This window comes from Gouania willdenowi, chromosome 13 (assembly GCF_900634775.1).
Source record: "Gouania willdenowi chromosome 13, fGouWil2.1, whole genome shotgun sequence".
Taxonomy (NCBI): Eukaryota; Metazoa; Chordata; class Actinopteri; order Blenniiformes; family Gobiesocidae; genus Gouania; species Gouania willdenowi.
The window spans coordinates 17,234,832-17,247,198 of NC_041056.1; the positions used below are offsets into that span (position 1 = coordinate 17,234,832).

Genomic DNA, 12,367 nt, shown 5'->3' on the forward strand with positions numbered 1-12,367 from the left:
CTATTTTTCCACAACATATCATTAGGCAGTTTTAATTTGAAAGGGGAAAGGCATTGGCAAATTGAAAAGGCGGTGAGTGAGCCCTGCGAAATGAGGAGGTGATACGTCTGGGAGAAATATAAAGCAAACATACAGCAAAACACGCCTGCTGATATCATTATTAATGCCAGAAAACACACACACACACACACACATATATATACACATTTAAAGCCTTGCTGAGAGAATATTTCCAATTCTTTTATTTATAAGCCTTTGACCACTTTCAAAACATACAGTGTATAATGTTTTAATGAGTAAATTATATTAATTGATCTATGAGACCTACTCTATGATTTAATCTAATAAAAAGTAGCATTAATACATCACCCTCATTTGTAGGGATTTTTGATCCTGTGACTAACAATACTCAATGTGATGCAGAGTTATTCATTTCTGTTAGCATGCTCATGGTGATGAGTTTTATTTATTAGCAAGAATGTGCGATGTGTTATCGTTGACAATATATCATCAAAAACATTCTCACCAGTAAGAATATTTAATCCCACGATAGAAACAATAAATTCCCTTGTCAGAAAGTAGTATGGGCCAATTGTTTTTTGTCAACAACTTCTTCTCTGGAGCGGAGCGCTGTTCACAAAAGCTTCACCGCGGAGCCTCCACGGTGTGCACTGCTACCGCCGCCACTCACACACACACACTAGGGGTGTCAAACAATGAATTTTTTTTAATCGCGATTAATCGCACGACTTCCATAATTAACTCATGATTAATTGCTAATTATTCACATGCTTTGTATCTGTTCTGATACATGGTATTTTTAAACTTTATAATACTCATAAACATAGGAGTGGACCATTATGCAAAAATATTTATTATTGCAAGATTTAAAACTCAGCCCAACAGGAATCATTAAATATGCACAATAATATGAATTCAAAATCGACAATGTAGTGTCCAACTCAACAATTGGAAAGAATTACTAAACATCCAGTTTTCAAAGAGTTTAAAATAAATAATTGATAGCCGTGGCTACGGGTCCGTAGACTGCCACTCTATGGATACGCAGTGCCCCTCATTGGCCAGTTTAGGTCACATGATAGGTGCACCACGTGACGTAAAGTTCCGTGTAGCTCATATTCATTTTTAGCTACCCCGCGACCCTTTTATTTTAGCCCTAAATGTATCTCTATCCCTAACTGTACCTGTAACTCTATTCCTAACCCTAAAATGTTTATTTTGTCAGATATGTATTTTTAAAGGTAGAATTTGCCATGATAAATATGTTAAAATGAAAAACAAATAATTGTCAAATCTGACCTTGGAACCCACATTAGCGAAACCCACGTTGGCGGTGAGAGCAGCGCCTCAGACCACCTGACTATCCTGTCCCGAGGCCTATGGCTACGTTTAACGTACCGCTAGACACTTTCATAATTGATCCTTCTGCATCACAGCAGAAACATTTTCAATTTGTCATCTAAACGTACCATCACAATATGATTGTGCCTAACCACCTCACATGGGTAGAAATAAAACATAACACAAAATCATCCCTTACTACAAAGCAGGCTCAACGTAGGGTGTTACAAAATCCTAATCCTGCCTTATCCTTTCCCATCATATTCTTGACAAAATTACCTCTGGCATGGTACAGGTGTAGCAGGTGTTGCCAAGTACTTGCGTGCACTTTGAAGCTGAACTTATCATTCAAAAGCCCTATTTCCTTGTCCATAGCTCCGTGCCGCGCTACCTTTATCCACAAACACGTTGCTACCTGAATTGCCAACCATGCACAGGGCCGCCAAGATGTTCTTCTTCGTGGTCTTTATCAGTGGTCCTCCACCATTTGGGGCATTACCCCAAATGGTGGAGGCCTTCTACTGACACGGAGTGTGGGGAAAAGCTCCAAGCTCAATCAATCTCCTGCAAGTTGGCCAACAGCGTGTACGTTAATCGCATATTTAAAAAAAAAAAAAAAAGTGGCGTTAAAGAGAATTTGCGTTATCGTGTTAACGCGTCAATTTTGACAGCCCTAACACACACATACACAGACGGCAGTGCTTGTCACGGCTTACCAGAAGCTGCTATGCTACGACACCCATCCAACAAAGTGAACCAGTCAAAGTAACTCCACCAGATCCACCCAAAGTTCCACAAACACTGTGACAGAGATGAACCTGCCAGCAACAATTATGAACTGGAAACTCAACTAAAGCTAACTAAGCTATGCTAACCCACCAACACATTATAGTGGGATAAGAGCTAATGCTGACCACTCCATATAAGGAATATATATATATATGCACACACAGGTACATCTAAAAACATTTTAATATCGTGAAAATGTTCAATATTTCTCTCATTTCAGGAATTCAAACCCATATATGATATAGGCTCCTGACACATAGTGAAATATTTCAAGCCTTTATTTCTTGAAATTTTGATGATTTTGGCTTACAGATAATGAAAAGCCAAAATTCAGTGTCTCAGAAAATTACAGAATGAAAAAGTTCAGTTTTGGAAAGTCATGGTGTCACATCCTAATCAGCTAATGAACTCAAAAACACCTGCAAAGGTTTCCTGAGCCTTTACTTTAAATTGTCTCTCAATCTGGGTCAGTAGGCTACACAATCAAAGGGAAGACTGCTGATTTAACAGATGTCCAAGAAGACAGTCACTGACACCCTCCACAAGGAGGGTAAGCCGCAAAAGGTCATTGCTAAAGAAGCTGGTTGTTCACAGAGTGCTGTATCAAAGCATATTAATAGAAAGTTGAGTGGAAGGAAAAGGGTGGTAGAAAAAAGGTGCACCCCTAAAAGGGATGACCATAGCCTTGAGAGGATTGTCAAGCAAAATGCATTCAAGAATATGGAAGGGGACTGAGGCTGGAGTCAGCGCATCAAGAACCACTACGCACAGACAAATCCTAGACATGGGGTCTCGACCTGACTGCAGTTAGTCACCATAACCGACTTGAGTGGGCAAATGCTCACATTTGATGGCGTCTGGCACGTTGGAGAGGTGTTCTCTTCACTGATGAATCCCAGCTTTCACAGATCAGGGCAGATGGCAGAAAGCATGTGTGGCGTTGTGTGGGTGAGCGGTTTGCTGATGTCAACGTTGATGTCAACCCCTCCTCCACCATGGCCCGTGGTGGAGGAGGGGTTAGGGTATGGTCAGGCGTATGTTACGGACAACGAACACAGATGCATTTTATTGATGGCATTCTGAATGCACAGAGATACTGTGACGAGATCCTGAGACCCATTGTTGTGCCATTCATCCGTGACCATCACCTCATGTTGCAGCATGATAATGCACGGCCCCATGTTGCAAGGATCTGTACACAATTCCTGGAAACTGAAAACATCGCAGTTCTTGAATGGCCAGCGTACTCACCGGACATGTCACCCATTGAGAACGTTTGGAATGCAGTGGATCGGCATATACGACAGCGTGTTCCAGTTCCTTCCAATATCCAGCAACTTTGCACAGCCATTGAAGAGGAGTGGACCACAGGCCACAATCAACAACCTGATCAACTCTATGCCAAGGAGATGTGTTACACTGCGTGAGGCAAATGGTGCTCACACCACATACTCACACCTGTGCAATAATCATGCTGTCTAATCAGCATCTTGCTATGCCACACCTGTGAGGTGGGATGGACTATATCTGCAGAAGCGCTCACTAACACAGATTTAGACACATTTGTGAACAATAATTGAGAGAAATATGTCTTTAGTGTATATAAAAAATGTTTTGGATCTTTGAGTTCAGCTCATGGAAACTGGGAGCAAATACAAAAGCGTTGCGTTTAAATTTTTGTTCAGTGTACTGTATATAGCTGACATACAGTGAGTAAATCCTAACCCCCAAAGCCCGATCACATTGGTATTTCCACAACTGCACACTATTAAACAAAGTTCAACCTGAGGTGACGCCGTCTATACTTTCAGCTGTGGGCTCTCTAAATCTTTTACAAAGCAGTATCACTTTGTGTGTGGGAAACTCAGAAGTATAAGATCAAAAGCCAGCATGAAGCTCTGCAGAGCATGAGGGTAATATTTCGGGCCCCGCAGGGAAATGTCTTGTGATTGCTGGCATGTGGTTATTTTAAAATATCCCAGAAACAGAATATACACCAAGCCTAGCATCGCACTGCAAGGAACATTCTGCTGTTTTTTTTTTTTTTCATTATTAAACTTAAAATAAAACATAAAAAAATTATTTACCAACACATTTGTTCATTTGCGTATTTACTATAAGGTGAAAATGACTATAGTAATTACAAAAGGCTACTTTTATCTTCTGGACATTGTGCAAAGTGCTACAAAAGCTAATATTACAGAGCTTAGCAATGTTCAGTGTATTGCATTACAAGTGATTTGATGGTTAATCTGTGTGCTCAAATGCCATTATGGTGGAAAACATTTAACTTTGATTAAATAAATAAATAAATCCATAAATAAATAAAAGCCTTTTGGTCATTTAGTTGCTTATTTGTGAGGATGATGTATTTTATGGTGTGCAAAATTGAGAATAGTGCTTTTAGAGTGTTTTAGCGATTACAGCAGCTGTTTTGATCTATAGCTAATCAAACATGTATTATTACCAACCTGTAAGCACTGACTGTAGCAGTGAAAGTGTGCATTGAGATAAATGTGATCGTTATTCATCCACATTCATCCCACAACAGTGACAGAGAAAATACCGATTTAACACTAGCTTCACACATGTAAAGTACATAGCAGGCAGGGTACTGATCCCTTTATCGCATCTTTAGCATGAGCTGCATTAAATCTAAAGACAAAGACAGAATTATAATTAATGGCAAAAAACATATGGCCGTGCCTTCATGGAATATAACACATTTTCTTTCTCATGACCACTTTACACGAGATCTAAAATTACCAAACATACATAAAGGTGATAATTGGAGAGATGGTCAGTGTAAACGGGCATCTGAATGAATAGTAAATCTATTGTAAAAGCGGTTGTGTAGTATGACCTCATCCCCATTTCTTTAACCATTCATAATGCAGAAAAGGAAACCCAGGGTTACAATGATAAATTAATGACTGGATTTGTGATCATTTGTTTGTGAAAACACAACACAAGCTGTTTATATATCAAAGCTATTTATATACTGTAGTATGACCACCAAAACATGCATAATGTTCATTTTACATCTTCATTCAGTCACGCTAGGTACAAAGAAGACATGTTTGAATTAATGCAAATTTAGCATTTAATAATAAAGGGCAGGCCCTCAGACCACACTCTGTGAATAAAGCTCTAATTCTATTATACTGTGTTCATGATGGTGAAATAACAAAATGAAAAATTAAAGGGCATATAACACTAAAAATGCATGTTGATGCTAAATGCAAGAAGACATCCTAAATAGTGCATCCACAAAATATCTTCCACAATAATGTCCATCTTAACGTCTTTTTGCACATTTCCGGTCTGCTTTTTGAACCATGACCATATATGGGTTGTGATATAGAGACAAGGCAAGGCACAGTTATTTGTATAGCACATTTCATACAAGGCAATTTAGTGTGCTTTACATGATTAAAAAGTACAACAGAATAACCATGGTGTTAAAAACATAACATGTCAAAACTGGTGTCATGTGCCTTTTACGTGTTAGCTATGGTCAGTGATGTCAAAGTCACAAGTGTCTTAGGAAGACAAAAATAGAATAATTAATAATAGTATAAGAAAAACATGCAATACCATCACGTAATCAGGCTGGAATAAAACACAGCAGGTTTTAGGCAATATCCAAGGACATATATAGCTCCAGAAGTTTCCTTTGATGGAATAACTGTGTTTTGGAGAGTGTGAAGTTAATATATAAAGAACCTTCTAATTAAAGCTTGGCTGTGATTCTTGTATCCTTGTAAATTAAACAACTGCCTGGTTTTTTGACTGATAAGCGCTGGACGCCTTTAACAAACACATAAATAGCCAGAAATCGGTCTTTGATTAGAAGAAGGATTTTTAAAAAAAATATTTTTAAGGCACACATGTCAGACCAAATGGTGCAAACTGACTAAGTCCTTTCAAAAACTAGGAAAAACGTTTGTGTTCGCTCTGTGTGGAGATGGTTCACGATATAATACGATATGATAGATGACACACAATAACAATATCATGCACAATTTTTTTGAAAAGGAACAAAAGACAAATAATTGCACTTAAAGAATAACATGACAATAGCTTTTATTTTAGTCTGGGCATGTCCTTTTTTAACTTAACGGAAATAGTTAAAAAAAAACATAACAAATCATAATCATGGAGTAGATTGTTTTTTGTCCCCGTTGTCTTGTTTAAGGTTCGTGCCCACAGCAAATAGTTTTGGCTTTTTTTATGCTCTTCCCTACATTTTCTATAACAAAGGATCTGTTTATTTAATAAAGGAAACAATTTGGTGAATGTTCCCTTTAAGATTTAAAAGAGTAATTTATTCTCAAATTGAAAACCAGATATTATTATTCAACACAGCAGTTCATCCAAAATCAAAATCTTTTAACTTATTATAAAATTAAACTTTAAGCAGATTCAGATGGAGATCCTACAGGGAGTTCATGATATCTAATGAACCGGTGAAAAAAACCATGCAGACATCGATACTGATGTAAATAACTCACATTGAAATACTTCTTCAGACGCACTAATGAAAAATTAAAAACGAATCTGAAGCACAGTCCTGACAGTGTGTGATCTGTGACATTTTGTTGCTCACAAGAATAGTTTGGCAAATAACAGATACTGAAGGATAGATTCATGAATTATTATTCTTAATTTAAAAAAAAAGAAATATAGTAAAAAGAAGAAAACTGCAGGAAATGATGAATGCTGAATATTCGTTGCCATATAAATCTTGTGTGTGAGTGAATCACAGAGTTACAACTTGACTATAATCTGTCCAAAAACATGCTGGGACTTTATTCTTGATCTAAGTGCCAGGGTTGCTTTATTTCAATTATTAAAAGACAAACTGCTTAAAGCAGAAACTAAGTAGCTTTTTCAGGTTAATAAATCCTTCTCATAGTCCCTGTGAGGGTAATACAAGTGTTTATGGGGTGATTGGGGGGTCTTTCATCTCCCCCTGCTGTCTCTGGCCAGAAAACAGCACTTGCAACTTTCCTGCCTCCAACCCGGTGGCAAGACGTACTGCTTTACGGCAGTCCAATACAAACTAATGCTAGATTATGACCAGCCCCGTGGTTGCACACGGTTATCTACAAATTCAATTTTCTCTAACTTATATCATGGCAGAGTCAGTAAAAAAGGTAGAGAAGACCTTTGTCCGAGGAACGGAGCAACTCCATGCAGTGACAGCTCAGCAGCAACACACAGCAATCACACACACTGTCGTCGTGGCAGCAGGCAAGCACACACACTCGCAACCCAGCACTCCATCAGGCAGCACACACACAAATATCTATCTATCTATCCATCCATCCATCCATTTTCAGAGCTGCTTTGTCAGCACACAAACAAACACATCACACACATTTCCACAATCCCTTCCGTATTTCTCCCACATCATTCATTTATTTTACTTGTGTCTCTTCCTCATGCTGTTCACATGGTCACATGGGACTATATGTGTGAAAGCACCCTTAGTGTCACTGTTGTATTAGGATTTTTTAGTGATCGGTTGCTACCGTCTTGGGAGAGCAAAGGTACGCATGCAGCTATGGGGTGGGGCAGGCGGCGGGGGTGCGGAATGTTTACGACAGTGACATAAGCAAAAGGGACCTTTAGGGGGAACGCTAAGCACAAGTTACTTAGTCTTATTAAAATCAAAGTTTAACGTTAATGCTTTTTTCTAATGTAATCTATGCCTTTGATTTGCCACTGATTACAATTCACCTCCAACTTTTACAGTCTGCTTTCATGTGAGCTCCCTCCTGTGACTGCCCAGCTCCCCTCACAACAGAGGGATGAAGTTAATAGTGCTGAAAAAACCACACAGAATGAGGGCAGAATGCGTTATCCATGAATTAATTTGAGGCTTATAGATTCTCTTTTTCAGAGCAACAAAGGCCACGTTCAGACTATGCAGTTCAAACTGTTTTGAACAGTTTTAATGGCATGGTTTGATTGGCTGGTAAACTGGCTCTGACCTGAATCCCATAGAGGATCTATGGGCTATTGTCAAGAGGAAGGTGAGAGACACCAGACACAACAAAGCAGATGACCTGAAGGCTGCTATCAAAGCAACCTGGGCTTCCATTACACCTGTGCAGTGCCACAGGTTGATCGCCTCCATGCCACGCTGCATTGATGCAGTAATTCATGCCAAAAGAGGCCCAACCAAGTATTGAGGGCACAGAAATAACCATACTTTTCAGAAGTTTGACATTTCTGTTGAAAATATCCTTTCTTTTTTATTGATCTTATTTAATATTCAATTTTTTCCGGGTTTTCGTCATCTATTAGCCTTAATCCTCAACATTTCAAAAAATGAAGGCTTGAATATTTCACTATATGTGTCATATCTGTATATCTTAATCGATCTAGATCGATTCATTAATTGTTTGATCAATGATTTAGTCAAATTGATCTAAGGTATAAACATCAATATCCACCACCAAACGTTGTTTTTCAAAGAATGTTTTTCATGTAAATGCCTCAAACAGTCGGGCAATAAAATTCTCAAAATGTATCAAAATTGTGTTTTTATTCTTGAATGTGAAAAAACCCAGATTATTGTCTGATCAATCGCAGGTCTCTAAATCGAATCAAATCAAAATCGTATCGTGGCAGGCTTTGTGACATCAGCAAATAGTGAATTGTTCTGATAATCGTGATTTTCACCCCTATATATCATATGTGTCAAACTCATGGCCCGGGGGCTAAATCCAGCCCTTCTGAGCATCCCATTCGGCTCGCAGGAGAAAGTGAAAATGACAGAGAAAACGTAAATCATTGTGTAAATTACAAACTAATTCAGTTTGAAATAAATTCAAAATGTTTCCTGCATTTTTTTACTTTAATTATTCCATAAAATCTCCCCAAATGAAAAACAATTTGGTAAAAAGAAATCTATCAATCAACGGATATTTAAGTATCTGTCACTTATTGCTTAGATATTGCTACTGCCTTCCATACTTTATGTCTAATATATAACTGGAAGTACTTGGACACACTTGTGACCCATTTGGTCTGTATTTGGCCCCTGGTGTATATCATATAAGGGTTTTATTTTCTGAAATGAGTGAGAAAAATATTGAACTTTTTGAGATGTACAGCAGCGAGTTTTTGATTTAAATGAAATTCTAGGTACAATTTTAAATCCCAGTTAAAGGCACTCTTTTTCTTTACTGCGTATGAGTGAGAGGGAGATTTTTGGTCATGTTGTTTTTTTTATGTAATGTGTTTGTTGCTGATTTTAAATGTTTGAAATGTTGCTGATTTTAAATGTTGATTTAGTTATTGATCTAATTGATTTCCAAGCAGTGGTATGGTTTCTGTTGCACTTTTTGCCTTGCCTTGCCTTGCCTCGGTAAGAAAATGAATGGCAGGTTCAAAATCTATATTTACTCCAAGTTGAAATCACTTCTTAGGCTCATTCTTTGGAATTTTGATAATTGGATTTGGGATTATGAAGAAACTATTAATTTCAGCTGCTCAGTACAGATGCCTTTTCAAATGGTTAAACAAGGTTAGAGAGGGCACAACAATCCAAGAGCATATCTGCTGCGGGAGACATACCAGGCTACTTATGTCACTTCCAATATGTACAAGAAGAGCACACTGTGTGCGTGTGTGTGTGTGTGCGTGTGTGTGTGTGTGTTTACATCCTACCTCTAAGTAGACGACCCAGGGCATAACCAGAGTGGCCACCAGAAGGTCAGCGACGGCCAGGCTGACGATCAGGTAGTTGGTGGTCGTCTGCAGAGCTTTTTCTCTGGACACAGCCATGCACACCAGCACGTTGCCAAAGACGATGACAAAGATGAGCAGCGTGAGCAGCATGGCGTAGTAGTTGTAAGGATGCTTCCGCTCCTGATTTGTCTCGTTCCATGTTCCATTATTGTCATAGTAACTAATGTTGTAGGCATACTGGGTAAAGACATCCATTAGCTGTGAGTGATAAAGGCCAAGAATGGGCCCTGAAAAAGATAGAAACAAAGGAAAAGCATTTTAAATGCCAGGCTTATAGGAATGTTAGTAAGACCAAAAAATTTAATTTTGTGGGGGAACACTAAGGGATAATCTGTATTCCTCTGGGTAGTTGTTCTACAGAAGCAGCAGGTCAATTGATCTCTGTAAACCTCACTGCCCCTGGTCATGGGTCAATCTTTATTCCAAATTGTGGAGCAACCTAATAGTTGAGTGGTCAGGGAGCACAGCAAATGGATGTGAATGCCATCGGTCCTAAATTCTGTGCTGGATTTCAATAGCATGTCATTCACATCATGTGCCTTTAGTTGCTATGGCAGCAATTCAATGAAGGTAAAGCAGCCCATGGCTTTGAGCAGGGTTGGGGTCGATTATCATTGTAATCATGTAATTGGTAATTCATTACAATCATGATGTAATCATAATTGTAATCATAATTGAAAAAAATGTACTGCTGCGGTTATCGTAACTGAATTGTATAATTTAGTTCAGATAACTGACATTTTAATTGTAACTGGCATGAAGATGATGTCAAATGTGTAATTCATTAAACACAAACCTGTGGAACCATGCAACAGTTCTATGGTTTACACATACGTAGTTAACCGTTTAAAAAGAAATATAAATCTAGGGGTATATTGACAGAAAAAAGGCTCAGACACCCACACCAAAAATATTAATACCAGTATTTGCATTGATTAGAAAGCCTAACAATTTAACAAAAAGATAAAAAAAAATAAATCAGATGATAGATAATATTTTTTTGTGTATTTTATAGCTGATTTAAGACAAACTGACCCGTTATCATTAGAGATGCTAACAGAAAGCTAAAACAAGAAGAAGGCTACGTTTATCAAGGTTATTTATTAAAGGCTCAGTAATTGGGAATAACTGAATTTGAAATGTAGTATTTGAGAATATAATTGTCATTGAATTTCAGTTGAAAAAATAATTGTAATTTGAAAAAATGCGGTTCAACGTAATTGTAATTGAGTTGTAATTGAACATGGATAATTGAAGACGGCTTCTGGTGAATGAACTATTGATAGAAAAATAAAAATGTTGACTTTGTTAATGACGTGAAAACAGAAAAATTTAAATTAAATGTAATCCAACATGATTGAAGTGTATCTTGTAATTCCCTGGTTAATGAGGTTTTAAAGGTTTGTATTGGCCTCATACTGTAATTTGTTTCAGGGATAATCAAATATGTTTGAAGGCATTGCAAACAAATGCCCTTTTACTTTAATCTACAAGGCAAATGTTGATAACAATGATAATAATAATCATGTTATGCCTGGTGGATAAGAGGTCCTGCATTCAATCCAAAATCCTAATTACGGGGGACTTATTGTGTAATGTTCTCCATGAGCATGTGTGTATTTTTTTAATCTAACTACGTGATGATCTTCTTTTTTGCAAGGGGCAATTATTGCAATGCAAGAAAAAAAAGAAGCGAAAAAAATAGTGTGGCTCGACTCTAGAGTGAAACCCATTAAGAACTCAAAAAATGGAGCTGCAGATAGAGGTTGATTAGGAACACACCTGCGCATCCACCCAAAAAATGGGTGGATGAAAACTAAGACGCCCTTGTTTATAATAAAGCCCTGTGCTGCAGAGCTCTTCAAAGCTAGCACCCGCTACCTCTCCACATGAAAAAAAGAAGGTGAACAGAGAGATGAAATAGGTGGACAAACTTTGTAAGGTGAGGGCAACACTGGGATCAAAGAGTAAATGTGTGTGCTCTCTCTGCTCTTTAATGTAGAAATAGGAAACTAGCAGATAAAAGCACAAATGACACAAAAGATCAATAAAAGAATGCTTGGACTTCAGACCAACATTGAAAAATGCAAGTCTCAGGCTGAGGTTTGGCATTGGTTGACGGAAGTGTTTTTATATCATTGCAATTTTCCTCTCAAGGACTCTGCTCATAGATTTACAGCAGTTGAAAATCTCAACAGATAGCTGACAGCTCAGGGGCAGCATTTGCTCTCTTTTTATTAGGTGAACGGCCCTCCTCCACTCGCCAAAGTCATTTGGGACCTTCCCATGTCCATCTTCTTCTCTTCCAAACAACTTCATTATAACAGCATTGTCAGGGTATTCTATTATACACCCATCATCAGGTGTTGTTTTGCAGTCACCTATCTAAAGGATGTACGGCAATGTTGCACAGAGGTGACCCAGTGGAAAAATGTACGGTAGAAGCCGGTAA

At 38.1% G+C, this 12,367-nt stretch overlaps 1 protein-coding gene across 1 annotated transcript in view; it reads right to left on the reverse strand.

Annotated features, from left to right (window-relative positions):
* drd2a (dopamine receptor D2a) overlaps positions 1–12,367 on the reverse strand; it is a 65,114-nt gene that overhangs the window by 25,254 nt on the left and 27,493 nt on the right. Inside the window, exon 2 of the mRNA XM_028465443.1 lies at positions 9,835–10,142. Within this exon, the coding sequence (XP_028321244.1) occupies positions 9,835–10,110 (276 nt within the window). The 5' untranslated portion in view covers positions 10,111–10,142. The remainder of the gene's footprint in view (positions 1–9,834; positions 10,143–12,367) is intronic.